We start from the raw sequence: 27082 nt of genomic DNA on the forward strand, positions 1-27082 counted from the left end.
ATAAAGATGGCAGCATCGGCACATGGCTGGTATTTGAAGTCATGGGCAAGTGGGGGGACACCTGGCAGAGCTAAGAATGGGCCCCATGGAGCATGGGATGAGCCAGTGAACTCATCTCCTCCCCAACGGTGTTGAAAGAACCAGTTGAACTAGAGGAACCAGAAGGGAAAAACTGCTGAGACTTGAGGGCCCTTATCCCACAGAAAGAAACTAAGACTTGGATCTCGTATTCCTGAGGAGGCACCGACTACAGCTCACTCCCCTGAAATCAGCCCTCTGGTCACTGGCCCTTACTACCTGGGGCCTAAGACAGACTGGGTCAGGAACAGATAGCCCAGAAGACAGAGGAAGGACCAGCATCTGCCTGCTCTCAGGCCAGGCTGAGCACGAAGCAGGCGAAGGCCACTCAGCAGCCTTATTAGGAGAGCCGTGGAGACATCATGGATCAGAGAACTGGCTAGCAAGGAAGGCTCACTGAACTTGTCTCAGAGCCTGTTCTCTTGTTACAATAGCAGTGGCCTGCCCTCTCCTAACAGAACTTCTATGTGCGTCAGGCAGAATGTTCTAAGACATGAGGAGGGGCTGACAGTGGCCCCCAAAGCCCAGGAATCTACCCGGAGTTCTAGGATTTACCTGATGATGGAATCCAAAGCAATCATCCCTGTGACCTCACCTGAGTTCTGCCCCTCTCATCTCAGTCCTGTTCAGAGACCCCAAATGGGCCCTGAAACCCAAGGGCCTGCCCTCCACAAGATACCCACACAGGACCAGGTAGGAGGCAGTTCAGGGAGTCTTTTTTCTGGTTGTTTTATTTGAAAACTTTATGGTGTGTCACCCCTCACCACACCCATCCCTACCCCCACCCCAGGACATGACGATGCCACACACACACACAAGGCTGTGAGCTGCACACGGAACACAGGAGCTGCGCTCACGACAACATGAAAAAATATACATTATATATAATACCCCCGGGGCCCCACGCCTGCGCCCATCCCACACCTAGCCACCTCCGGGGCATGTAGGAAGGGGCAGGGGCTACAGGACCTCAGATAAAGATTGGAGGGGATAGAGGACAAACAAGGAAGAAAGTGGGTACAGTGAGGAAGCAGGGATCCCTAGAGTGAGATGGAAAGAGGTGGAGGTGGATTGTCAGGAGTAGGGAGGCCCTGGGACAAAGGCCTCGGGGGGCAGGGGGCTGGGAAGGGTAGAGGAGGGCTTCCTTCAATGTCGTCCAGGGCTCCTGCCCTTGCTGCTGACAGCCCCTGCCCCCCACACAGCACATGGCTGGTGGAGGAAGAGAGACAGAGACATGGTGAGGGGAAGGGGCTGCTGCCATGGGGGGCAGAAGAGGCAGCCAGAGTCTTCCACACCAGGGGGGTAAGGGCCTGCAGGCACCGGAGGCCAGGGGTAGGGGTGAGGGTGGAGGTGGAGGGCGAGGGCCCACTGGGATTCCAGGTAAAAGGATGACTCTGAAGAGTTCTCTCCACCTTGGTCTCTCTTCTCTCAGAATGTCCTTCTCTCTTTTCTGGGGGTGTCTCTGTCACGCCAGGGCAGAATTCTCCCTCTGTCTGGGGAGGGGCATAGGCCTTAATAGCGGTGTGGAGGGGTCTCAATGATGCGTCTCTCGTCGCTGCTGGGGGAGTCGGCAGCCTCAGAGTCACTGCTGTCCTCATCTTCCTGCTGGCCCCCAGCAGCCCCTGACACACCGGCCTGCCGATTCTGGTAGGACTAGAGAAGGTGGAAGAGAGGACTCAGAGGCCTGCACACTCCCAGAGCCTCTTCTTTGGGGGCCACACCTCCTTCAGTGTTCTTACCCCTCCCCACCTCCCACCCCCACTCTCCCAGCTTTCTCCTTCTTGCTTTGGCTGCTCTGTCTAGAACTTTCTATCCAGGCCCCGTTCACAAGTTAGGAGTCTGCTGTGTGTGCTCCCGCTGAATCTTGACTCTGCAGACCTCTACATGCCCCAGGGCCACTCACCTCCATGGGGTTCACAATAATGGTGAGAGCGGAGTCATCCCAGAAGAGGTCAGGGTCCTTGGGGTCGCTGGACACCCCCGGGGGCCCGCCGGTCCCTGCCACGCGGCGGTGAAGGGAGTGGATACGCACCAGGCCCAGGATGACCATGAGCACCAGGAAGCCCACACACACCACGATGATGAGAGTTGCCGCACTGGGGATCACTGTGGGGACAGCGAGGGCTTAGGAGCTGTGCCCAGGCACACCGAGGGCAGTCAGGGAGGGGAGCCCTGGGTAGAGGGAGTCCCTGAGAAAGAGAAGACAGGACCCAGATGGCCCAGAACAGGGGTCTTGTGGAAGTTGGAAGAGAAATGGGCCCCACCAGGGAGAAAAGGAAACAGGGAGGGAAGGGTGTGGGGGGTGGAGCAGCTGCTGCTGGCACCAAAGGGACAGAGGCAGAGGGCAAGAGATGTGCAGAGAGGCAGGGCAGGGGAGGGGGGCAGGAGCGAAACCACCCTATTCTCAGCAGAGGGCAAGGATTGGCATCAGCTTGTGCCTTCCCCTCAGACCTAGAAAGGAGGTAACTGGTGCCCAGTGGGGGCGAGAGAGGCAGCCACACAGACTTGATGGAGCAAGAGAAGAGAATGTCCTCATGCATCCCCCACATCTGCCAGAAGGAAGTGCCAGCACCCAGAGCTGGGGGACAAGTCCAAGAGACAAGCAGCAGCCCCTTCACTTACCCCCTGGACTGAGCCCACGCCTGCTTGGTGACGCCTCCCTTTTCCTTGTAGGCTTAGGGCTCTGAGACATCTGGGGCTTCTTCTCCTCCAAAATCTCCCTTTGAGGTACACCCACCTCTCCCTTGGCCCTCCCATGCCTCTGGCCTGGCACCCTAGCGCGGATGCCCAGGTTCAAGGGGGCATGGGCCCTGAAGGGCAGGGAGACAGAGAGGGGCGCGTGCACCTTCACATGGACCTTAGAGCTGATGGCGGTGAAGCAGATGTGCATGCACAGGAAGAATGTGTGGGCACACAGTTGCACAAAGTTTGCCAACCCCTTCACCCGAGCCAGGCCTCTGCTGACCCACACACCTGCCCGCACCAGCCACCTGGCACCTGGTTCACACAGCAGGAGCAAAGGGACACGACTGAGGGTGTCCAGCAAAGCACAGTAGAGTATTACGTGCAGGTTCACCCAGATGCCCACCAGGTGGGCAAAGCAGGCCACCCCCTGAAGGAAGAGGTAAACACTCCAGATGCGGAGTATGCGGGCCGGGGAGTGAGCAGCTGTGAGCACAGTGCTGCCTGCCTCCTGCACACACACATACAGCACTCGGAGAGGCAAGAGGAGGCAAAGCAGGAGGGTCCACAGCCCCAGGGACAGCAAGTGGAGGCATAGACTCCATGTACGTGCTCCCAGCCTCACGGCCCTCATGGGCAGCTGGATCACCACAGCCCACATGAGTGCACCCCTCCACAGCTCACCCCCCCACCGAGGCTCCGTGAGGCACAGACCCTGGGCAGTCCTTTTGCTGCAGGACTACTACATGTACGCACTACATGCATGAGCGCACACACACACACACACACACGTTATACACTAGCCCACACAGATATCTCCCAGTCCTGAATTTACCCCTACCTTCTAAAACTCACATGGCAATGACAGAGCAGAGCGTAGGGAAGCATAAGGCACAGGAGACCCCCACAGACCCCTCCATGCACCCCTGCAGCCAGCATATGCAGGCAGGAAGAGAAGACAGGACAGATATATGGAGAGTGCCAGCCTGAGCAGGAACACAGGCTCATCCTCACCCTTAGGCCGCCCCGATGGCTCTCTGCCAAGTCGGTGCCCATCCTGACCTGACCCCTAACCCACTTGAGGCTGCTTGCCAATGAGAGCTGACTGCACAGCAGGCTCCCCAAGCACTGGCTCCTGGGCAGAGATGGACTGGATGGATCAGCATTTCTCAACTGCCTGGGCATGGGTGGAGGGAAGATGGGTACAGAAAGTGCTTTCTGGCCATCTGCAACAAACATCCCTCCCATGTCTCCATGTCAATGGGCAAGATTCAGGGGTGGTGACCCCTCAAGCAGACGGACCCCTTTGGCCCCGAGAAGGTTCTAGAAGTACTGAAGACACCCTCCCTCCTCAAGTGAGGCTGTGGCAGGTGAGCTTGCTCTAGGGATATTATGATGCCTGGTCTGTGCCTTCATAAACGCACTTGTCCTTCTGTCCTCCCGGAGCAAATAACAAGTCAGGAATAAAAGATGACCACAGGAAAGACAAAGTGGACATGGTCTATGTTTGTCTGTCAGCAGACAAATAAGTATGGTTAATTCGTTTAAAATGAGACAGCAGTCCAGGGAGATGGGAGGATTTCAAAATTAGCTACAGACAAAAATCGGTAGTTTATAAGAAGCAAAATCAACCTTTCCTGCAATATTAAATGCAAGCTATTAATTCTGGACTTAAATGACCACCACAGACATTAAGGAGTATTGTAGCAAAGGGCCCAGCCCAGGGCAAACTCCTGGTTTCAGCTGACTGTAAGGACACTGTTGAAATCCCTGCCCACACTCCCATCTGGTGCCTCCTTTGGAAATACTGGTTGGCTCCTACTATGTGACTCTCATAACCACTCAGGTTTTCCTTTTGCCTTAGCTACAGGAAGTTTAGAGTCAAGTTTCTGACCCATGCTAGCAACTGTGTGGTGTCTCATAGATACATTTCATACACAGACTATTCCCTGGCTTCATCTTATTCTTCTCTCATCAATGTCCTTTCTCCTCACTTTCTCATACATTTCCCACTGCGTCATATGTGTGTGTGTCAAACCTCCGATACTTTGTAGGGAACAAGGTAGGAAATCGTTCCCTTATACTGCCCTACACTGGAATCACCTAGGGATCTTTAAAAAGCACAGCCGGGCCTCCCTGGTGGCCCAAGGGGTTAAGCACCACATTATGAAGCTGTCTGCAGCCTCTGCAGCACGAATTCGATTCCCGGCCAGCCATGGAGCAACACACATGGTGCAGCAGACCTCTCCTGTCGTGCCCGCTGCTCCCCTCAGCAGTGTATTTCAGTCAGTCTGCCTGTTCTGCTCCCCACTCTGTCTCTGGTGAATCCTCTCACCTCCTCCCGCCCCCCCCAGCATCTCTGGCCTGTGCCCCAGCTCTTGTATGCATAAATAAATAAATCTTTAAAAAAAAAAAAAAACACAGCCACCTGGCCCCACTCCCAAGCACTCTGGTTTCATTGGTTTGGGGGCTAATCTAGGCACCAAGTGCTTTTATAGCCCCCAGGTGGTTCTATAAGCATCAACATTTGGGATGACTTGAGAACATTGTCTTTATCACCTTATCTCGTCCTTCTCAGACATCATGCTTCCTAACTCACCTCCCAATTCTCAAATCCTCATTCTCACTCATACTTGTCCAAAATCCCTTCTACCCTCCAGGTCCAAGCTCCAAGTTTACATGCCCCACAACTGCGCCCCTGACTATCCCTATTCACACTCACCCTTTCCTTTAAAGAGCTTCTGAGAAACGAACCTCCTGTTTCATTGGAGGAATTTACATCTCTTGCTGCTTCTATCGATAAATGCTTGGAGCAATTTGAAATTGGAAAGCCATCATTTCATAACACCAGTCTCAGAGAGGAAGGGGAAGGAGTGCCTCGAGGAAAAGACTTACGGAATGGCTTTATGGACTGGGTCTCCTGGGAGGCTCGAGAGATGTCAGTCACCAATGCCCTCAAGTGAACTAGGAACTCCACACCCTACTTAGGTCAAAATTGGGTGGGGGGGCGGGGAAACAATTGGAATCTCAGGAAACTGGGTCAGCATGTCTATCAGTTCAAAACAGTAGTTGGGGGTGAGGGCTGGTTCACTCTGAGGACGTAAAGTAAGGCCGGTGACCCTCAGTCAAAGGAGCCCAGGGAAGCCAGCAGGAGCTCCCTCAATGTAAGTGCAACCATAAAAGAATAAGACTTTTTTTAATTAAAAAAAAAAAGTACCCAACATAAATGGAGAGGGTGCAGGCTCTGGAATGCTGCTGCCTAGATTTGAATCCTTTCTAGCTGTGTGAGCTTGGAAAAGATGCTTAACCTCTCTGGACCTCCATTAGCCTACCTTTCAAGGGGGTAATTCTAGCAGCTATTTCATTTGTGTTTTAAATGACTAAAGGGGCTCATGTGTGTAAAAGTCCATGAGAAGGGTGGCCGGCTGACACATGTGTTTACTGTTCGTATTGTTACATGTATTCAAAGTGCTGAACTTTCAGGGTAAAGCTCAGTGACCATGAACTTCTTCCAAGAAAGTATTCACAGAACACCTTAGGGAACTGCCTTCAGAGCCTGTGACATGCTTTTTGTTAGCCTTTACTATTCAGGTTTTATTGTAAATCTCTAAGTGGGGAGAAAGAAGGTTTTCTTTTCCTCCATTTTTTTGACCTGGAAGTTGCCTCCACAGGCATCTCTAACATGCCAAAGGGCACTGGCATTCCACAAAACCCAGATCAGAGAATGCCATTCCAAGAACTGAGGGAAGCCCCAGCTGTCCAGGAGACCCAGCTCCCAGCCCAGCAGGGACATTCCCAATGGAAAGCTCTTGTGACACTCCTTGAGACTTTTTCAAAAGTGACAAATCCGTGCCCTCTGAGACTGTCTTTAATGTTTAAAAACTGAAACTCACACCTTACCACTAGCTGAAATCTGGCCTTTTGCAACAACACTGATGGAAGTTGAACAAACTATGTTAAAAGGAATGAATCAGAAAGAGAAAGACAAACACCAAGTGGCTTCACTCACATGTGGAATATAAAGAAAGAAGTGAACAAAACACAACAAAAATAATTCTTAGACTCTGGGAACAAAATAATGGTTACCAGAGGGGCAGGGGAAGGAGACAAAGGGAAGGGGTAGAGGAGGTCAGCTGGACAGTGTGACAGGCACTTGAACTTCAGGGATGAGGATGCTGTGTGGTGTCTGCACATATCAGGTGTGAGGCTGTTCTCCTGAAACTTACATAATATTATAAGCCAATGGTAATTTATTTTTTATGACATCCAGAGCCAACTCTGACAAAAAGGGATGCCGAAATTGGGTAATAACAAACTGAGCCAAAAGTAAGGTAGGTCCAAAAAGTAACAAAAATGAAAGCATCTCTTACACTGCCTTTGAAAGTAATTCTGAAAAGGCTTTCCAAAAATCATTTTCAGCCACATCAGAATCATTTTGCAGTCAATCATTAATCACGTGGGAGATGACTCATTTTATATTAGGTGTCAGTAAACATCAGGTTGCAAAATAGTTTGAGCCCAATTTCATAAAAAGAAAAAAAAGCATACAAAGACAGCTGGCGGGCCTCCCCTGGTGGTGCGGGCAGTTGAGCGCAGCGCTGTGAAGCTGTCTGTAGCCTCTGCAGCGCCGGTTTGATCCTGGCCAGCTGGTGAGGGTCCCACATGGTGCAGCAGACCTCTCCTGTCGCACCCGCTGCGCCCCTCAGCAGTGTATTTCGTCAGTCTGCCTGTTCTGTTCCCCACTCTGTGTCTGGTGAATCCTCTCACCCTCCTGCACATCTGGCCTGTACCCCATTCTTGTATAAATAAATAAATCTTAAAAAAAAAACTGGCATGTGATATGCCATATTAAGAATGGTTTTCTCTCTGTGATGGAATTTTGCCTGATTTTCCTTATCCATACCTCTTTTTCTCTAACTTTTCTACTATTCAGCAACACTTAAACAGAGAATGGAAAATTACATTACTGGTCAAGGAGCATGGCCAGGCGTAAGATCGCTTTGAAGAGCAGCACTCCATCTGGAATCATGCTTTGTGTGTGTGAGGGTTTCCTTTAGAAACAGCCTTATGACTTTATAGGGAACACAGTCACAGCTGCGATGGTGGCAACTTTCTCCTTGGGGATAGGACAGTCTCTAGCCTATAATCCTTTCAGATTCCTAGTAGTTTAGGAGTTAGTACCCAGTGGCTGCATAATGCATACTCAATACCATCACTACCCAGGATCTAGAACTAATTTGATGTTGTTGGAGACAGAGAGAAGCAGAAGGGACAGCAAAGACCCTACACCCACATGGACTCTGTGATTCCAGAATGGGTTCCCCCTGAGAAGCTCATGGTCCTGGGGATAAAGGATTAGAAGACAGCATCCCCTGAGTGAGCCGCCACAGGACACAGAACCACCCAGAGGTGAGGGGAAGGCAGCCCAGCTGCCCCTCTCGGCCCTGCCTGGCCCCACGCTGCCTCACGTACTGGAGTTCCGGTGGGAGCTGGCCAGGCTGTGTCCTGCCATCTCGGGGGGCGGCTGGTGGGCACGGTGCAGGAACTGCTGGGAGTTGAGCACGTGGCTGGGGTGGGCCACCCGGTTCATGCTGTGCAGGACGTTGACCTGGGGAGAGGGCAGGCTCTGTGGGCACACATGCATCTCCGGGCCCCGCTCCTCCTCTCTAGAGCTGTCGCTAACCACTGCCCCTTCCACAGCGCCAGCCCAGGAGTCGCCCATGCTGCAATTTCCATTCCCACCAGCTATGAGTCTCAGCCCACTCCTCCTGGACCCTCACTAGTGGGGCGTAGGAGGGGGAAGTTACCTCCACGATGAATTCATTGCTGGAGTAACGGCCATTCATCTCCGAGCAGGAAAGCCGGAATTTCCGGGCATAGAGGGCAGCTCCGTGTCGCAGCCTATAACGAGCCTGCTGCAGGATCTCCTCGTACACCGTGATGCTCTCCACCCCTGGGGGGCAAGGAGCAGATGGGTCCAGGGGCCGATGGAAGGGCAGGACCCATTCCGACTCCCATCAGCTGACACCACACAGAGATGCAGAATGGGCCAGTGCCACCCCCGCCACCCCTGCTGGGGGCTCCATTTCTTTTCCCCAGTTCAGCAGTTTGGGCGCAGGGGCAAAGAAAAGGAAATGAGGATACCCGGTGAGACAGAGGGAGGTGGCAAGCAGAGGGAAAGAGAAAGGAGAGAATATAGAAGGCTTTGGAAGGGAAGGGAAGAGGAGGGGACTTCTCCCCTACTGCCCTGTGCAGGGCCTTTGGAGAAGAACAGACTTTTTCTGGAAGCTCTGGAAGCATTACCACTACTGCTTAAGAGATGAGCGTGTAACTTAAAGCTGTGATGTGTGCATGAGGCTGGTGAGGTGGAAGACAGAAAAGACAGCTACAAACAGCTGGAGGAGTAGGAAGTTAGGGGGAGAAAAACAAGTTAAGGAAGGTGAGTGAGGAGACCTAATGGAAAGTAGAAGGGGAGTCAGGGTGGCGGGGGGTGAGGGTGAGCCAGGCTGTCAAAAGAAGCAGGGAGAAAAGAACATTTGCCCCTAAACCTGAAACCTGGAGGAGCTTCCAGGCTGGGAAGCTGCCACATGGCACTTGAGTCACATCCCTGGGTCCAGAAGGGGGGCCTCTGCAGTGCCCAGACACTTGAGCATGGGCAGGCGCTCGGGCCACTGACCAGCAATGGTGAGGTAGGCGGATGTGTTGGTGAGCTCCAGCCCTCGCTGCTGCAAGGATGCCGTGTCCAGCAGCAGACTTTCCCGCTCGGGGTCCAGGTCATCCCCCACCAGAGATATCTCGCAGCCATCCAGGTTGTGCACGATCTCATCTGACATGCGTGTGTCCGTCACTGAGTGGGAGAGCCAGGGCCCAGGTCAGGGATGACAGCCCCTGCCCCTCCAGGTCATTCCCAAGAGCAGCCAGCATCATTTTCAAGGACGTCTTTACCCGACAATCTCCTTACACCCATGCGTCTCCTGCTGCCTCTGTAGCATACCCTCTTGTCTGCAGTTCCGCTTTTCACAGTCCAAAAATATTACATACAATAAGATACTTTCAGACACAGAGAGAGTGACCCCGCTCACATAACTCTTATTACAATATATGGTTGTAATTGTTCTATTTTACTATTTGTTATTGTCATTAATCTCTAACTGTGCCTAAGTTAGAAATTAAGCTATCACAGGAGAGCATATATGTGAAAAGCATAGCATGTATATGGGGGTCTTGGCATGTATCCCCCCATGGATGAGGGGGCACTTCTGTACCCCCAATGACCAATAGTCCTAGTAAAGCAAATGCAGGATGGAATCACCCTCTCCATCCAGCCCCAGATTTTCGCCCTCACGCTGACTCCAGATGAGGGCCCATCTCTGGATGATGTCCTCACCTGTGCCCTGCCAACTCTCATCCTTTTTGGCCTCTACCTGGTGAGAAATGGAACAAGTGATTTGAAGATCGGGAAACAAAGGAACCCCCTCAGGCCCCTCGAAGTCCACAGCTGGACGGGCAAAATGAGCAGTGCCACTCAGCAAGATCTGGGGGGCATCTGGCTGAAGAACCACCACGTAGCCCTCCACTTCGGGGATGGAGACACAGGATTCTTCGCTGAAGCACCTACATGAGAAAAGGGGAGAGAAGCAGCTTGTGACCCCAAGTTAGATTATAAGTTATATTCCATTTTGTTCCCCTGGGCCCCTATCTCTACAGCAGAGCACCCCGTGTCAGGGAGGGCAAGGAAAGGAAAGAGGAATCAACTCTACACCCCCCAGCCCCCAGGAGTAAAACTAGAGGGAGATGTCACTTCAGCAAAAGGTCAGAGACAGGCGTCAGGCAGCCCTAGTCTGCAGGAGTGATCACCTCATCAACGTCCTGCCCAAGGCTATGGCCCAGCTCTCAAACTGTCTTACAAACCAAACTCTCAAAAGTGGATACACATCCACAGTTCTATAGCCAGGAGGTTAAAAAGAAAAGGTGTTCAGTACAATATCTGGGATATATGAGGCAAGAAATACTCAACAACAGAGAAGTGGGGTGAGTTGGGGGAAGCTATCAAAAGATGTCCTTGAGGTGTCTCCCATTCATTCCCTTCACTATGAGAGAAATACTTTGGTAGATGAGTGAATCTGACCATCTGGGGCCTGCAGACACTGTCTCATAAGCCTCCCTGATCTTGGTGCCAGAACACACTCTCCCTGGAGAACTCAGCCAGGCCACGGCCCCCAACAGCACAGCCACTCAGGCCTGTGCACCCAGGCACCTCTAGCTCCTTCCTTTGCCAATCAGTAACAATAATTCATCACATTCTCTTAACATTTGCCAGCGTATGACGTCTTTTGCCTGTGTTATTTTGTTCAAACTTATCTCAATGTGGTGGAATAGAGAGGAGAAGCTAACACTCTTTGATGAAGTCAAAGCTTAAATCCATACTTCTCATTCCAAGTTCAGTCAACCATGGCAACCAGCTGGGGTGTGGGCTTATACCAATCAAATTTATTTGTAAAGAGGTACCCCCTTGCACAAGCATCTTCGCAAGTGTGTCGATAATACAGGAGCAGGGACCATGGTCTACAGGAATGTGCTACTTGAAATGATTGGCTCCACTGCTAATAGTGTTACTGAGCATGCCCAGCTTATAGCCGGAGACAGAAAGGAGAAGGTGCAATCTCAGCAGAGAGGTTACTGATGTCCATGACTTGGCGTGTCCCTGCACCACAAGGAATGGGATCTAAAGCAATCGGCACCATCATCCAGAAAGGCCCACATCAAAGCCTCCCAGCAAACAACCCCACTGACCCTGGGAACACAGGCTCCAGCAGACACTCACACTGGGATGGGTCATCCAAAGGGGACACAACTGGAACAGGGGGCTGTCCCACACCCAAAGGCACAAATAACTGGAAAGTTTAAATGAAACCATCACATGAGAGGAAGAAACAAAAAGCCACAAGAGCTGAGATGAAGAGGTTATTTCTGGCTAGGATGGAAGTGGGGTGTCTGACGAGGAAGGGTAGGGATGATGGAGAAAAGTAGCAATGGGGCTAGCCTACAAAGGGGAGAGGGGCTACAATAGGCAGAAGGTTGACACAGGTGGATGGTGAGGAGTGTCCTAAGGGGAGTAAAGGAACACATGGAAGGAAAGGCAGGCAAGGGCCAGATGGTGGGGGCTTTGAGTGCCATTTTTATGGAAATGAAAAGGAAGCCATCAACATCATCTTCAGGAGAGAATAAAATTCTGATTTAAGATCACTAACAGCCCCAGGCGGCAGGTAAACTGAAGTCAGAATAGGGACAGGTCAACTAATCAGGAGATTAAGACAAAAGACCAGGTGAGAGGTAATTGGATCCTGGCCTAGAGTCCTAGCAGCAGATGGAAAAGCAGAGACAGATTCCAGACACCATGGATCTAGGTGACCTGGCAAACTGATGGGGCGTGGAGGGTAAAGACAGGGAGGATCAAAGATGACTCAGAGGCTTCAAGCCTGGGTGATGGCAAGCAGGAGGCACCATTACAGGAGACAGAAAATTCAGGAAGAAGGGCTAGTTCAGGTGTTGAAGCTCATTATTTCAGCATTGGCATGTTTGCTTGCACAACTTCTTGAAAAAGGTTATAGCAAGCAGGTAGATATTCAAAAGCAATGTAAAGAGGACAAAGCTAGAAAAAAAAGATAGGGTCATTATGTGTTCAGGAGTTAATGCCACGAGTTAATGGGCTTTCTAAGAAAGATGTTTAGAAAAAGAAAAAAAGGAAGGAAAATCTGCATTCACTGGATAGTTGCATAAATCTGGCTTAATGTGGACAGAGGTCTGAGAAGAATAGAACACTGGAAGTCAGAGAAGCCTCACAGACTGGGGCCAGGAAGTATGTGTATCAGGGAAAAGGCGCACACACACACACTCACACTTCCCCATACTCACACTTTTCTTACCATGACCTCTGGAAGCATTAGGGCAACACTAACCAGCCTTAAAAATGTAGAAATGAGGGCCTCCCTGGTGGCAGGGGTTAAGTCTCAGCGCTATCAAACTATTGCCAGCCACTGAGGCAAGAGTGTGATCCCTGGCCAGGGAGTTGACACACATGGCACAGCAAACCTCTCCTGTCTCACCTGCTGCTCCCCTCAGCAGTTTATTTCAGTAGATCCGCCTGTTCTGCTGCCCACTCTGTCTCTGGTGAATCCTCTCATCGCCCCCTGCACCTCTGACCTACTACACCCCCAGTTCTTGTATGCATAAATAAATAAAAATAAATTTTTTTAGAAATGTAAAAATGAGAACTCTCTTTCCATTTATTTATTTATTACATTTTAAAAGGACAGGTTTATTAGGAAAAAGAGAGGCACCTGCACAGTCACAGGTGAGCAGGAGAGCTGCCAAGAACACTCTTTCCTAACATAATAAAGAAAACAAGGCCCCCTTCCCCTCCACTTATGGGCCAAAGTCAGTTCGCCAAGTAAAAGAAGTAGGAGGAAATCAGATGAGCCCACCAACCAAGAGGATGTCAACCCTCCCCCTGCGGGATCCCAGCTGCCATGGTCCTGAACAAACTGAAGGGGATAAGGCAATTCCTGGGTGTCTGGAGGACTAAGCCCTCCAGAACAGGACAGCAGCCCTTAAACCATCAGAGTCCTGACCTACTCACTCTGATCTGTGTGTACATGGTCTCATCTTTCTGTGGCTTCAGCTCCACACCATGACCCACCATTCCCCAAAGCTGCCTGCCTTCCATAGCTCTAATTGAAATGCCTGATATTCATGCACAGTCACTGTCTGGGGCGCAGAGCCCTCTCCTCTTTAAATTCACTCCTCCCCCAAGATGGGGATAAGTCAAAGATGCTTATCTCCATAGCATTTGTGCAAAAACTGAGGCAGAGTAGGGGCAGAGAAGCTGCTTACTCAGGAATCCTGATATTAAGATCAAGTAATCCACCCACTACATGGTAGGATCTCCTAAAAACTGCCCCATAAACCACAATAAGGGGTGAACATATCTTCATATAAAAGCCAAAACAGAACAGGCTTTCTGCTAGGCATGGAGCTGAATTTTGGTTACATTACTGAGGGTTCATGACAATTTCCCAAGTTAGATACTATTGTTCTCCCTGTTTTACTGCATTTCCTCAGTACTAAAAATCTAGTAGTAAGGACATAGAGTCCTTAACTATTATACTTTCATTACCTGTCAGTTCATCTATATTTTTAAATACCGAATATATTTAAACCTTGAGTCGAGTACAGTTTCTCTTATAAAGAGTTGAAAATCATTTACTCAGAATTCACAGGGAAGCAAAGTTTTCCTGGGAAGGGCCAGACAGTAAATATCTTTCAGCTTTTGGAGCCATTCCAACTACTCAGTGCTGCCATCACAGGGGGAAATCAGCCACAAAACAATGTGCAAATGAATGAGCTGTGTCCTAATAAAACTTTATTTACAAAAACAGCTGGTGGGCCAGATTACATCCAGGTCATGGGGTGCCAACTCTCAGGCTTAGATCATCCTATTTGACCTTGCAAGAGCTTGATAAATGAAGACTAAAGTAGGTGAACAACTGGAGCTCTTTGCCCAAAGTCAACCAGGCAATTAGTATTGAGTCAGAATTAATGTCACCTCTACCGGCTCCCAATCGACCCTCCCTGTCTGGCTTTACATAGCAACACAGAGAAGATTAAAGCCTCCAAATCCTGGAAGTTTGGCTTCAAGAGTAATGAATCAGTTGTTGGGAAACTGAGTCTGGTCCAAGCTCTTCTACAGACATTGCTACCACTGTGGAGCATGTCAGGCGTGGCCTCTGGGGGCCCAATCTCTCCATCCATACATGAGGGCCATGTGCCCAGCCTGACAACCGCTAAGGCCAAGAAGTCCTGATGTTGTCTGGCTCTGCTCTGTGATTTGCCCTCCCCCCACACTCACTTGACGGCAGTGGTGAGGCGCAGGGGTCTGACGCCAGGCGTGGCAAAGCGCAGAGTGTTCATGTAAGCCACATGCTGCAGGGCATGGTTGAAGGTCTCCACATCATCCCCCTCCAGGGTGAGCAGGGACTGCGAGGGGTTCACGTGGACCTGGGTCCCAGACACAGACACAGCTAAGAGCAAGACCGGGAGGCGGGAGAGGAAGGGAGCAGGGGTAGAGACGTGGGGAGGGGCAGGGCAGGGGTCATGCCCCCAGGATGGGATAGGGGAAGGGACTATACCTTCATGCCTTTGCCCAGGCTCTCGAAATCCCTATAGTCCAGCCCCTCCCGACATGCATAGAGGCACTCGATGACCTCGCGGCTCTCCAGGCGGCCTGAGCGCACGCTGAAACCAGCCAGGTAGCCATGGAAGTAGTGGTGGATCGGCAAGGGGTCTCCTAGGGCAGGAACACAGGGGCGACAGGAGGTGAGAGAGAGGAATGGGGCATGGGGCAAGGAAAGGGAGCTGAGTGGAAGGGAAAAGAGAGGAAGAGCGGCCTTGGGAAAGAAAATAAGAAGGAAAAATGTGGAGACTTAAAAAAGGAGAGATGACAGAGCCGTGAGGCTGAGGAGAAGGCAGAGAGCTCCAGAAGACAGAATCAATCCAGGGGGAGAAAAAGAGAGGAGGGAATGGAATAGAAGCAACAGGAAAAAAAGAAAAGCCTCAGGGATGGACAGAGAGGAAGGCAGGAAGGCAGGAAGGCAGTACCAAAGGTGGTATCAGGGAAGGTATCCGAGGAGACAGGAGGACGAGAAGCTGACTGTGGAGAGGGCATCTTTAGGGCATGCAAGGAGCCCGGGATGGATGTGTGTGAGCTTCACGGACGCCCGATGCCCCTGCTTGTGGCTGCCTCCTGCCCCATGCCCAGAAGCCAGTGTGAGAACCCCTCTCCTCCACCCTGCCGGCAGGAGGGGACTCCACATCCAGCCTTGCTCCCTCTGGCTTCACCTCTCCAGGAAACCCTGCCCTGCCACAGTTCTGGGAGCCTCTGCCCTCTGGTGGTGTGTGAAGAGGTTAACAGAGGCTGCAGGGGGTTGGGATGCAAAAGGGGACACCCAGCAGAAGGTGCAGAAAACTCTCTGACCTCCAGTTCTCCCACACACAGTACCTTGTGAGGTGTCAGTGCTGTTGTCTCCTCCCTTCTCCTTCTCTTTGTTCTTCTCCTCTGGAGGGAAAAAGAGGGGGAAGGCAGTGAGCTCAAGGCTGAGCAGATGGGCAGAGAGCAAGAGGGCTTCTCTGTCTGACCCAGCCCATGGAGGACTTGCAAGCTCTCAGCAGAATCCCAGCTCTGCTTAGTCTGTCTGGTCTCTGTTACAGACAAAAGCACAAGTATGTTGCTAAGGAAACACAAAGACTCTGGTAGACACACACACACACACACACACACAGCCAGCCAGCAGGAACAGATGAAAGAAATTGCTTAAAAGTTGGAAGACTGAGGGCTCTCTGCAGGGCAGCCTGGCCTCCAGCGGCAAATCATGCTGGAACAAGGTGGGGACAGTGGTTGATGTTACAGATAGAGAGAGTCTGCTGATGCCTGACAAGGGGATGGTCAGCAGCTGGGATGACCAGCTAAATGGATAGGCCTACAGGAGCAGTCTCCTCCACTGCAGAACTTTCTGCCCTTGCTCTGTCCACTCCAGCCACTGGAGGCTCCAACTCTTAGTGTCTTCGCTGAAATGCTCAGGGACTTACCAGCCCAACAGGCCCCAATCATGAGAGCAGGTTCCCTTCGGGGTGGATGGATGAGACCATTGTCGTGGATGAGGGCAGGGTCGAAGGAGATGCCATCAGCGTAGAGAGTGACTGTGGGGAACTCCAGATTCAAAGCATAGTGGTGCCACTCATCGTCACAGACCTGGAGGGGCAGGTAAGGCTCAGAACCCCCGGCAACCTCACCTTCAGGAGACTAACACAAAGGGACCCAGTTCCCTTATTCTCCCAGTCCTACCACCAGGGGTCCCAGCTCAAAACCTATCAGGCACCAATCTAAAATTCCACTCTTCAGGGAATTCTTCATAAACATTCCCAGGAGGAGTAGCACAACATTTTGTGAATAAATTTTCCCCCAAAAGTGTATATATGTGTGTATGTGTGTATGTGTGTATGTATGTGTGCTTGCGTGGGGGCAAGGGGAGGCACTGGAATCTCCAGAGGAGCTTGGCACCCCAGTGAAGCACTGAAACAACAAACACTGAAGCTTTGGAAACAGCCCAAATGCCCAAAAATAGATGACTGGATCAAGAAGATGTGGTACATATACACCATGGAATATTACTCAGCATTCAAAAAAGATAAACACATGCAGTTTGCAGCAACATGGATGGCGCTGGAAGGGATCATGCTCAGCGAAATAAGCCAGAAAGAAAAAGAAAAATACCGGATGGTCTCACTCATAGCAGGAAGCTAGAAAACTTAAATAAGGGACCAGGAAAATGAATAACTATAGGAAAGTGAAAATCAAAATCAACAAAAAACTATGAACCAGAGACACTTTTGGGGGGGGTGGCGGGAGGGGAGGGATTGGGGTCAGAATGGGGGGGTTGCAATTGTATGGGGAATATAAAAATAAAATCTATTATTTAAAAAAAAAAAAACACTGAAGCACTTTCCTCTTCCCAAGATGGGGTGAGGGTGGCCAGCAGAATAAGGAGATAGAAAGTTCTCTGCTTTATCAACTTCCAAATGCTGGAATCCCTCAGAGCTCCACTTGCCCCTCTTACCTTTTCTCTATACCCTCCCTTCCTAGGGGTTACTTCATCTGTTCCCACAGGTTCTGCTACCATATCCAGGCTGATAACTCAAAATCTACCCTGCCAGCCCAGAACTCTCCTTTGACTGCTGGACACTCCGTTTGGATTCTCCCAGGTACTTCACACCTCGCCAGTACAGGCACACCTCAGCAGTACTGCAAGTGTGCAATAAAGTTATGATTGCAATGAAGGGAGTGGTGGATTTTCTGGCTTCCCCATGCATACAAAATTGTGTTTATGCTACAATCACATGCACTGCTTAATGGCAGGGATGTTCTGAGAAACGTGTCATTGGGCAACTCAGTCGCTGTGCGAACATCAAAGAGGATTACACACGTCCAGATGGTACAGCCTGCTACACTCTAGGCTCCATGTATGGCCTCCTGGGACCAGCACCTACATGCAGCCCACCTCTGACTGAGACGTCGTTTAGCAATGCATGACTATGTGCTGTCATCTGTTAAGTGTGAGACAGCTTTAAGCCTGAAAAACCAATGCACACATCATCCCTAAAAATGCTTTCTTGCTAAGAAAGACTAACCATCATCTAAGCAGTTGGAAAAAGGGCGCCAACAGCCTTGCTAGACACAGACCACAAACTGTCAATTTGCAAAATTGTGAAGCACAATAAAGATAAGTGTGATAAAACAAGGTATGCCTGTCCAAGGTGGAAGGCCATGCCCCCTTCCCACCCTGCAGGCTTCTCTGGGTAGCACAGACACTCCACCATCCATCCAGGTGCTCAAATGGATGACCTAGCCGCTATCTTTGATCTTTCTCTTTCCCTTGTCCTCACGACATCCAACCAATCAGTGGGGGCTGTCAATGCTGGGAAGAGAAAGAACTGAGTGCTGTGCTTCCGTGCAGCTCTGTGTCCATGGCCAGTAGAGTCCTCTGCCGTTCTCATGGGCCCCACAGTCTCGTCTGCGTACTTACACCCTTACATCTTCAACACGTTCCTCCCATAGCTACCAGTGGGGTCCCTTATATGTAAATCTGATCAGGTCATGTTCCTGCTTTAAGCCCCTCAAAAGGTTGTCCATCTCTCATGGGACAAAATCTAAATGAAACCCAGTCGACAAAGTCCACTGTACAACCTGATCACTGTCCATCTCTCCAACCTCTGTCCAATCTTTCCCTGGCTCACTGTACTCAGTCTCACTGGTCTTCTTTGCATGTTTGGAACATGCTAAGCTCTCCCCCTGCCTCGGGCCTTTGCAGCTGGTCTTTTCTCTTCTCACAGCTGTTTCTCATCCTTTAAGCTTACACTTCAGTGATGCTCTCCCTAAACGCTGAATCTAAAGTAAGTTCCCCTCGCCTTGCCTTCCCCTCAGGCCCTTGAATTGATAACAATTTATCAATTTTACATGTCTACCTACTTTAAAAAAATCAATTCACCCAGCTAAGATGAAGCTCAACAAAAGCAAAGATTTTGCTTCATCTTACATTCTATTGTATCCCCAGAATTTATCAAGGAATAAAGGAGTTAATTGATATTTAATAAATATTTGTTGAATAAATAGGGATAAACATAAGAAAAACAGAAAGAGTACTGTTACCAGTGTTAGCAACCTGGGAGAAAGATCGAGAAGCAGCAAATGGCTGACTGCCTCTTTAAAAGAAGACCACAAAAAGCAGAAACTTTTGCAGATAGCCCTCCATTATCCAATTTGCGGATTTTCTAGACCCCTGATTTCCCTCTCTCTCTTTTCCACATCCTGCCTTTTCCCAGTCATTTGTTTACTCAGCCACTTCACCCGGTCGCAAGGAAAACAGGAGATGGAAACTTAAATTAGTCCTCCTGGCCTTTGTGGTCACTTGGAGGATGAATAAAGGAGAGGCTGCATCTGCAGGCTCAAGAGAGGATGTTACAGTTTTTTGGTCCATTTTTATGTCTCCATCATCATGGATAATAGTAGTGAGAATTAACATTTCTAGTGAGAACAATAGTGGGAATCTTCAGTCTATAACATCAAGTACATGACTAAATCCTACAGCAACCCTGGGATACAGAGTTCTTAGCATCTCTGTTTAATAAGTGGAGGCCAAGAGGTTTAGACATATTCGCCAAGACTCGATGGCTAGTAAATACCCCTGAAGGGACTCAACCCCAATCTGTGTATCTCAGAGTTATTCATTTTCTCAATTACAGCATGCTAACTGCTTGGGAGTCAAGGATATTGCTGCTACGTTTCTAGATAAGAGATGAAATAAAGCAATGGGGAAAGACAGTTGGTTAGGTCTGATGTTAGTAGTAATTTGCTCCCTATTTCCTTTCAATGCAGGCAAGCTTTCTGCAGGAGACGGGGGTGGGGGGGTGGGGTGGGGGGAGAAGGGGGGGCGAGGGATAGGATGAGAAGGAACTGAAAGTCGGGACACAGAACAACTCAGAAAATGCCAGCCCCTGCCCCCAGACCCTCCCTCCCTGAAAATGGTCACATCCACCCCATCCAGCCAATGTAGCCAGGAGTCAGCATGGGCCTCACCTGTTCCAGCTTCCAAAGGAACTTGACTGGGCGGGCACTCTCCAGCAGAGGCCAGTAGAGGAAAGCAATTCTGCAGCCATGGACAGTCAGTGAGTAGTGAGAGAAGCCGTCCTCTGAGGGGAGAGGATGGGGAGCAGTCAGACATGGAGTGTCAGGCAAGAGCAGGTTCATAGCACAAGAAGGGAGGGGACACAGAGTTGCCTTCTCCCTCTCCCAGGTGTTTTCTCCCCCCTCATTCTCTAGCATGTTTTCCCCTCTCTCTCTCTCTCTCTCTCTCTCTCTCTCTCTCTATCTCTCTCTCTCTCTATCTCTCTCACAGATTCCAGTCCACCTGATAACTAGGGCTTCTCCAGCACTCAAATTGACTGAGAACTATATCACCCGGCCTGCTCCCAAGAGATATCAAGGATAATAATCCTGTTCAGGTCAAGAGAAAGGAGCTCATAGACATGGCTGGAAATAGAAGAGCAGGTCAGCAGGTCAAGGCTGAGACCTTTCTAGAGGGATGTGCCTTGTAGCCCAGGGAAGGGGCACCTGGAGACGAGCCCACCGGCCTTACAGGAGGATGAGAAAGTGGTGAAGGGAAAGGATGGGGTACACTATTACCCAGGCACTTCCATTGCAGTGACAAGGCTTTAACGAAGGTAGGTTGGGGGGCAGTCTACTACAAGCTGGGATGCACAAGGACTGGACAACTGTGAGTGAAAATGGCAGCAGTAGGATCTCAACCTGTCAGGTCAGGAGTGAATCACAGAATCTCAGGGAGCAGCCAACCCAGCACTGCCAACTTGAAGGTGAGAAGGGAGGAAAGACCCACGTGCAGTGACAGACTGGATAGTGACAGAGGCAGGACAAGAAGCCATTTTTCCCAGATTGGTGCCCCAGGAAGGCTCACCGTTCTGGACAGTATTACACACGATGGTTTCCTCTTCCTTCTTGCCCTTGTTGGGAGTCACACCATGCTTCATCCAGAAGGACAGGGTAAAATGGTCACTGAAGCTGTCCTGGGGCCCTGAGCCCAGCCCAGCTGTGCTACCCAAGGGCACCTGCACAGCTTGGGTGCCATTGAACCAGTAGATAAGGCTGCTGTCCTGGCTGTAGTGCACTGAGAGTCCCGCTGTCCAGTTGGCATTGGGGCCAGGCATGGGCAGCAGATCCACCTCCCCAGTGGCTGCGCCTGCAAGAGCCCCAGACACACATGAGTCAGATGGGGAGACAGGAAGCAGGCAGGGGAAAGGTGACTGGTGGGAAACGATGTCCTATAGCTAGTCTCACTGGCTCTTCTGGTCTTTTGAAACCAAGACAGGGATGCTAGGATGCTCTCTGATGAACCCAACTCACTTTCCAGCTCTTCATCTCTCCCCATGCTGTCGCACTGTGGACCAGGTGGCTATCTTAGGCGATGACTATGTATCTTTGCCAACAACATGTTTATTTGCTTTCAAGGCCACAAGATCTACCCACATGCTGCAAACCACTCCTCCCTAGCCCCCCAAAGATATATACAATGGCAGGTCCTCGGAGTCACAGGCAGAGCCTAGGTGGGGAGGGACAAGCCTGGGGACAGGGGCACACCCACCACAGAGTTTCCGTAAAGCCCGCTCTGAGTAGTTGTCACGGTCACAGCCCTTGGCCACGTGGCTGGTCTGCAGCTCTATGGTAGCCTGAATGTTCCAGAGAGGCTCATCACAGGTCTCCAGGCGGATACCAGGGAACAAAGCCAAGCTCCCAGCACCAGGTGCATATTCAATCCTTTTGTTCCAGCCTAGACAGGTGAGAGGGAGGGGACAGTGGAGAAAGAGAAGGGATAGCAGCCCTTTCTATGGATACGATTCTCCCCTTGACATGTCCGCTGAAGACATGTCCGCTGACAGCTGCTAGGAGAATGGCTAGCTAGAGTAGACCCCTATGACCCTGCTCCCAAATATGTCTCCCCTGACCTCCGGCCTAGGCCCCATGATTGCCAGAAGGGACGAACAGAGAGACCGAGAGGAAAGCTGGTGATTCCCGGTGTGGAGCGCCTCACCTTGCCAGCTGGGTTTGCAGGTGGGCTTCACCTGGATCTCCACCTCAGCATCGTCTGCTGCCCGCTTCTTCCCGCAGTCATAAGCCGTCACCGTGAACTTGTAGAGCCTCTCACCACTGTACTGCAGCTTCTCCGTGTTCTCAATGTTCCCTGCAGTGGGAGTGGGAAGGACAGATAGTCTGGAGCACTAGAGAAAGCCAGGGAGGCAAGGGGAGGACTCAGGAGCTAATCAAGCAGCAGCTGAATTAGGAAGCTGGGAAGAAGTTATCTGGGAAAGACAATTCCACATGTGGGAAAGAGGGTGTGGAATGAGGGTCTGAGAGGCAAGGGACCTGGAGAGCACAGGCCTGGGGTCTCCTAAGGGTGCAGGAGCATAAAGGCTGGGTGGCAGGGTGGGCAGGAGGGGGCTCACCATCGTTGTCGATGAGGAAGGGGGTGTTGGGTGTCAGGATCTCATAGTAGCAGATCTGGCTGTACTGGGGTGAGCAGTCGCCATCAATGGCTTCCACCCGCAGGATGCGATCATAGAGCTTCCCCTCTGTCACAGCGGCACGGTACAGCCGCTCCACAAACACGGGAGCAAACTCGTTCACATCGTTAACACGCACATGCACGGTGGCCCTGCAGGCACCAGCACAGAGGAGGGGTGAAGACTCTGTCCCCAAGCCTGGGGCAATGACACCCTCCCTCTGCCCCTCAGGGGACTGCCCAAGGTAGGGTGACTGGTGTGAGGGGTGAGGAACAAACCCAGCTGATTCTGTTGACTTCTGTACAGAATGCAATAGGCTGGCTGGCAAGGTCAAGGCAAAGGTAGAAGATCTTGTGTCCAGCAGGTCATTCCATTATAATAACCAGAGGTGATGGGGTAATCAAGGAAAATGCAGCATAAACCCCAAATTAAAACCAGCCACAGGGAGGAAAATGTCATTGGCATGTAAGCTGTCTGGCAGGAGCTGTGCACGCATGCGCATGTGTGCTCAGGACCCTCCCTGCTCAGGTACCCACGGGCCAAGCAGAGCTGGGGCTGAACCCTGTCCCTGTCCAGGTTCCAGATGGCCAGGCCCAAAGGCCAGGGTCCTATCTCAATGTGAGAAACTGAGTCACAAGGAGTGGTTTATCTCTATAGCCACATAACAGTCCAGGAATCCTGACTATCAATCCTTCTTCCCTTCTCAAAGGAGAAGTTGGCCAAAGCTAAGCCTCTTTTATGCTGTGGCTATTTCCTGCCCACCCTCACCTGGAGCTCTGGGTGTGTGTTATGAATCATGTGTGTGTGAGGCTCTCAGCAAATACAAAGGGGGCCAGCTGGAAGGAACGTGGATGTGTGCTGAATACGCTCATCCTCTTCCTCCCTGCTCTCCTCATCATCATGTTAACGCCTCTGTACTGCGTCCTCTGAGGCATCAAGGTCTGTGATGCAATCTTCACAGCAACCCAAAGAAAGATCACCATAATCCCCATTTTACAGACGCGGAAAAGCAGAAAGGCTGAGTTGCCCAAGGTCAAAAAAGGCAGAGCCAGGATAGATTCCACTGAGTATCTTTGTGTGTTTCTGTCACCTTGACTGAAGGCCCCTGTTGTACAAGGACCCTGGCCCTAAACTCTATAAACAGAAAGAGAAGAAAGCATGGGTAGGGAAGGCTGAGGGCTTGGAAACATGGAAGGAAGCCCTATAGCAGGGGACAGGGGGCAGAGGGCAGAGCTTCCTCACTTGTGGGACTTCTTGGTGTTGGCCCCGTCGGGGCCCTCGCCACAGTCGTAGGCCTGGATGGTGAAGGTATGCTCCTTCTGGGCTTCACAGTCCACGGGCTCCTTGGCCCGGATCAGCCCTTCTCCAGTTGCCTTATCCAGGATCACGGCCTCGAAGGGCACTCCAGACCCATGGAGCCGGAAGCCACAGATCTCACCTGGCCCAGGGGGGAGGGTAGGATGAGTGTCCTGTACCACCTCCAGCCTTTCCTCTCCATCTTGGCTTCCCGCCTCACCTCTCCTCCCAAGCCCCTGTCCCTTCTGGTGTACATGTGAAAGCAGCACTGATTCTCAAATGCACCCCAACCCCAGCTTCCCCAAGCAGCAACCCCTCAGAGCCACTAGTGAGCTCTGGCAAAATCTGCCTGCCCGTGTCCTTCTCTCTGGCTCCCTTCACCCAACCACCATCTTCACTGTAACCCCATCCCCTCCAGAGTCCACTTCTTTCACTCTCCCAAGGCCTCTTCCCACCGTCTCCTTCCTCTCCTTCCCAGGACAGCCCTTCCTTCCCTTGCCCTCTGCCCTCCTTGCCTGGCCATCCCCCAACCCCAATTACCTGCATAGCGTAGGGGAGCATCCTTGTCCAGGGCAAAGAGTGGGGGGTTCAGCAGGACAGTGTTGTCATTCTCCATGACGATGCCCTGATATTCCGCCTCAATCCATGGCTTGTGTTTGTTGGCTGACCCCCCCAGGGAGAAGAGACGAAGCCCTTGTGAGCTGGACCTCCATCCCCAAACAACCCTGGGGAACTGGACGCACCCCCACTCCAGTGTCATCACCCATTCCCCCCTCCTGCAGAAGCACCCACAGGAAGAAGGGCTGAGGACAAGAAATCAGCTATTGAAGGAGTCATAGGGTCTGTGGGAGGTCACAGATTTCTCCTATAGCAAGATAGGCCGTTTCTATGGCAACAGCCCGCCCTGGGGGAGGGGGACCACTATCTCCCATGGGAAACATGATCAGAAGGTGCAGAATTTTCTTTAGGGATTTCAAGTGCTAGAGAGTGAGACTGGGGGTTCAGAGAGCAGTGGTAAGCCCTGGGGAAAGAGACGGATTGATGAAGGAGAGAGTTGAGTTTAGGGAAAGAAGATCTAGAAGTTTCCCGAGGTCCTGATTGCTTATCCTCTCCACCACCACCTCATTTCAATGCTGATCTCTTCACTCTGCCTTCTCCCAGCCAAGCCCAACCTAGGGCCATTCTCCCATAGTAGAGGGAAGAGGAGACAGGAGACAAGAGAAATAAATATAGGACAGAGGGAGGGGACAGAAAAGGACAGGGATGGAGCAGAGAAATCAATGCCAAATAACTGGACCCAGCAGGGCAGACATCCTAAGGGATTAGCGAGCTGGCCTAGAAACACGACAAATCCCTTCCCTGCCTCTCACCCCCACACCCAAGAGAACACACTCATAACCTGCACATTTCTAGGGTTACCAAACCCCACTTTTCCTGAATCCACTTTTTATAAAGATTCATGACTCAGTCCCAAATCTTACTTAACTCAACCCCCTCCCCTTCAACCACCAGCTAATCCAGTATGGACCGGAACTCACTCAGCCTCCAGACCTCCCCCACCTCCTACCAGACTCCGCTCAATCATCTCCCCCCACCCACTCCCCCAGGACCAATCTCCCACTATGTCCCCTCTACTGAGGGGATACGGGGAAAGGGGAGCATGTTCCTTGGGGCCTGGCCTTCTTCCTATCCCTTCAACATCGGCCCCAACCTCAGCCTCCACTGCTGGCTTTAATCCCATCATGCCACCTCCCCAGGATTCCAAGGCACATCCCTGACGGCCCATCAGTGGGCCATGGTAGAGGAAGACCTATCAGCAGAAGGAAACTGAGTCACCAAAAGGCAACTCAGTCCCAGCATATCATGAGCAAGATGTCCTGATTTCCACTCTTCCCTCCATCCACACCCTAAAAAGCCTTCTGATACGGGAAGGCCTGTCCTTTCTCGCTAATGAGCACCCTAATCCCCTCTAATGGCAGGGGGGAAAGCCAGAAGATGGTGTTCAGAAGGCAGCACAGCAAGGGGCGGGAGATTAACACACTGGCCAGGGGTCAGGGAATGAGGTGAAGAGCCACAGCAGAAGGATGGAGGAGCTGCCACCTCAAGGCCAAAGGTGGACACCCTCTCCACACCTCTGCTCCTGCTCTTCACCTGGGGCTCCTTGTTCCTCTCCTCTGGGCCACCCACCCTCTTCCTTACTCTCTTCTTAGCTCCCTCTCCTCTCCTCACCTTTGCTTCCAGGTTGCACCTTCGTTCCTCTTTTGTGTTTGCCTTCACCTTTACCCCTTGCATCCGCTCCCTCCCACCTTACTACCTTCTCCTCAGCTTTTCCTCTCGTCCCTCATTTAGCACCCCCCACACCCACTTCTGCCCTTTCCTGCCTCCCTCCACCCACCTGGGCTCTCTACCCCACACACACCCCTGCCCTCCCTCCTCGCCCCTCTGCCGGCCTCACTCAGCTGAAGGTGTCTGCTGCTGCCAGAGAGGGCAGCTCGCCCCAGGCCCAGCTGTATGCGGCGTGAGGGTATGCATGCAGAAGCACACGCCAAAACATACGTGCTCCGAATCTCTGAGCTGCGAGAAACACTTCTCCCCGGGATGGGAAGGCGAGGAAGCAGATGGAGCTGCCACGCACGCCTAGCGCAGGCACACCCCAGAGAAAACGGTGCACCAAGAGAGATGCATGTCACCCCGCAGGGGCAGGTCCTTCTGACACCTGAGCTATCTCCAGCAGCGCGAGATGGGCCAGGGGAGCCCGAGACCCCAAGATGGGAATGGAGACCCAATGAAGCAAAATCCCCCAGAGGAGAAGCACATGGATGGAGATGGACCGGAGACAAGGCGATGGCCAGGGTCATGTGAGAGGCCAGCAGGGCTGAGGAGAGGACAGGAAGCGGGCGATGGGGAGAAGGACACCTGTCATGTGCCAGGGAGCCTCGCCAGCTCCTGCCCACCCCGCCCCCACCTCCTGCGCCCCGGCCCCTTTCCGCGCGCGCCCCCCCCCCACCTGGCTCACCTTTGTTACAGGAGCTGGAGGGGAGCAGGGAGGCCAGCAAGAGGGGGAGCAGCAGGAGGGTCATGGTGTGGGGTGGGCAGGGCAGGGCCAGGCGTTGACTCTCCCCTGGGAGCCTCCTGCCGGCTGATGCCACCTCTGGGGGAGGCTCGCAGGGGGTCTCAGAGCCGGGGGTGAGCGGGCGGCAGCCGGAGGCAGAAGGGAGCCCGCAGCCCGCACTAGTCCCTCCGGCCGGCCTGGGCAGACCCAGCCCGGAGGCAGCAGCGGGCACTTGCGGCGGCTCCTCGGCGCTCGCAGCCCTGCGCCCTCGCCGCTCACTCCCACCCCGTC

The 27082-nt window shown here is 51.9% G+C and overlaps 1 protein-coding gene across 1 annotated transcript; it reads right to left on the minus strand.

The window, feature by feature from the left end:
* Window positions 1-1590: 1590 nt before the first annotated feature.
* CLSTN3 (calsyntenin 3) lies at window positions 1591-26819 on the minus strand (the record flags this gene model as incomplete). The annotated part of the gene is made up of 18 exons (XM_084255138.1): window positions 1591-1731; window positions 1982-2184; window positions 8233-8368; window positions 8568-8713; window positions 9437-9607; window positions 10148-10374; window positions 14669-14817; window positions 14949-15106; window positions 15818-15874; window positions 16405-16567; window positions 19949-20061; window positions 20844-21125; window positions 21528-21713; window positions 21975-22124; window positions 22387-22595; window positions 23686-23881; window positions 24280-24402; window positions 26756-26819. 18 exons carry the CDS (start codon window positions 26817-26819, stop codon window positions 1591-1593), a joined length of 2874 nt encoding a protein of 957 aa, XP_084111264.1.
* Between the last annotated feature and the right edge of the window lie 263 nt (window positions 26820-27082).

This window comes from Talpa europaea, assembly GCF_964194135.1.
Source record: "Talpa europaea genome assembly, chromosome: 15".
Lineage (NCBI taxonomy): Eukaryota > Metazoa > Chordata > Mammalia > Eulipotyphla > Talpidae > Talpa > Talpa europaea.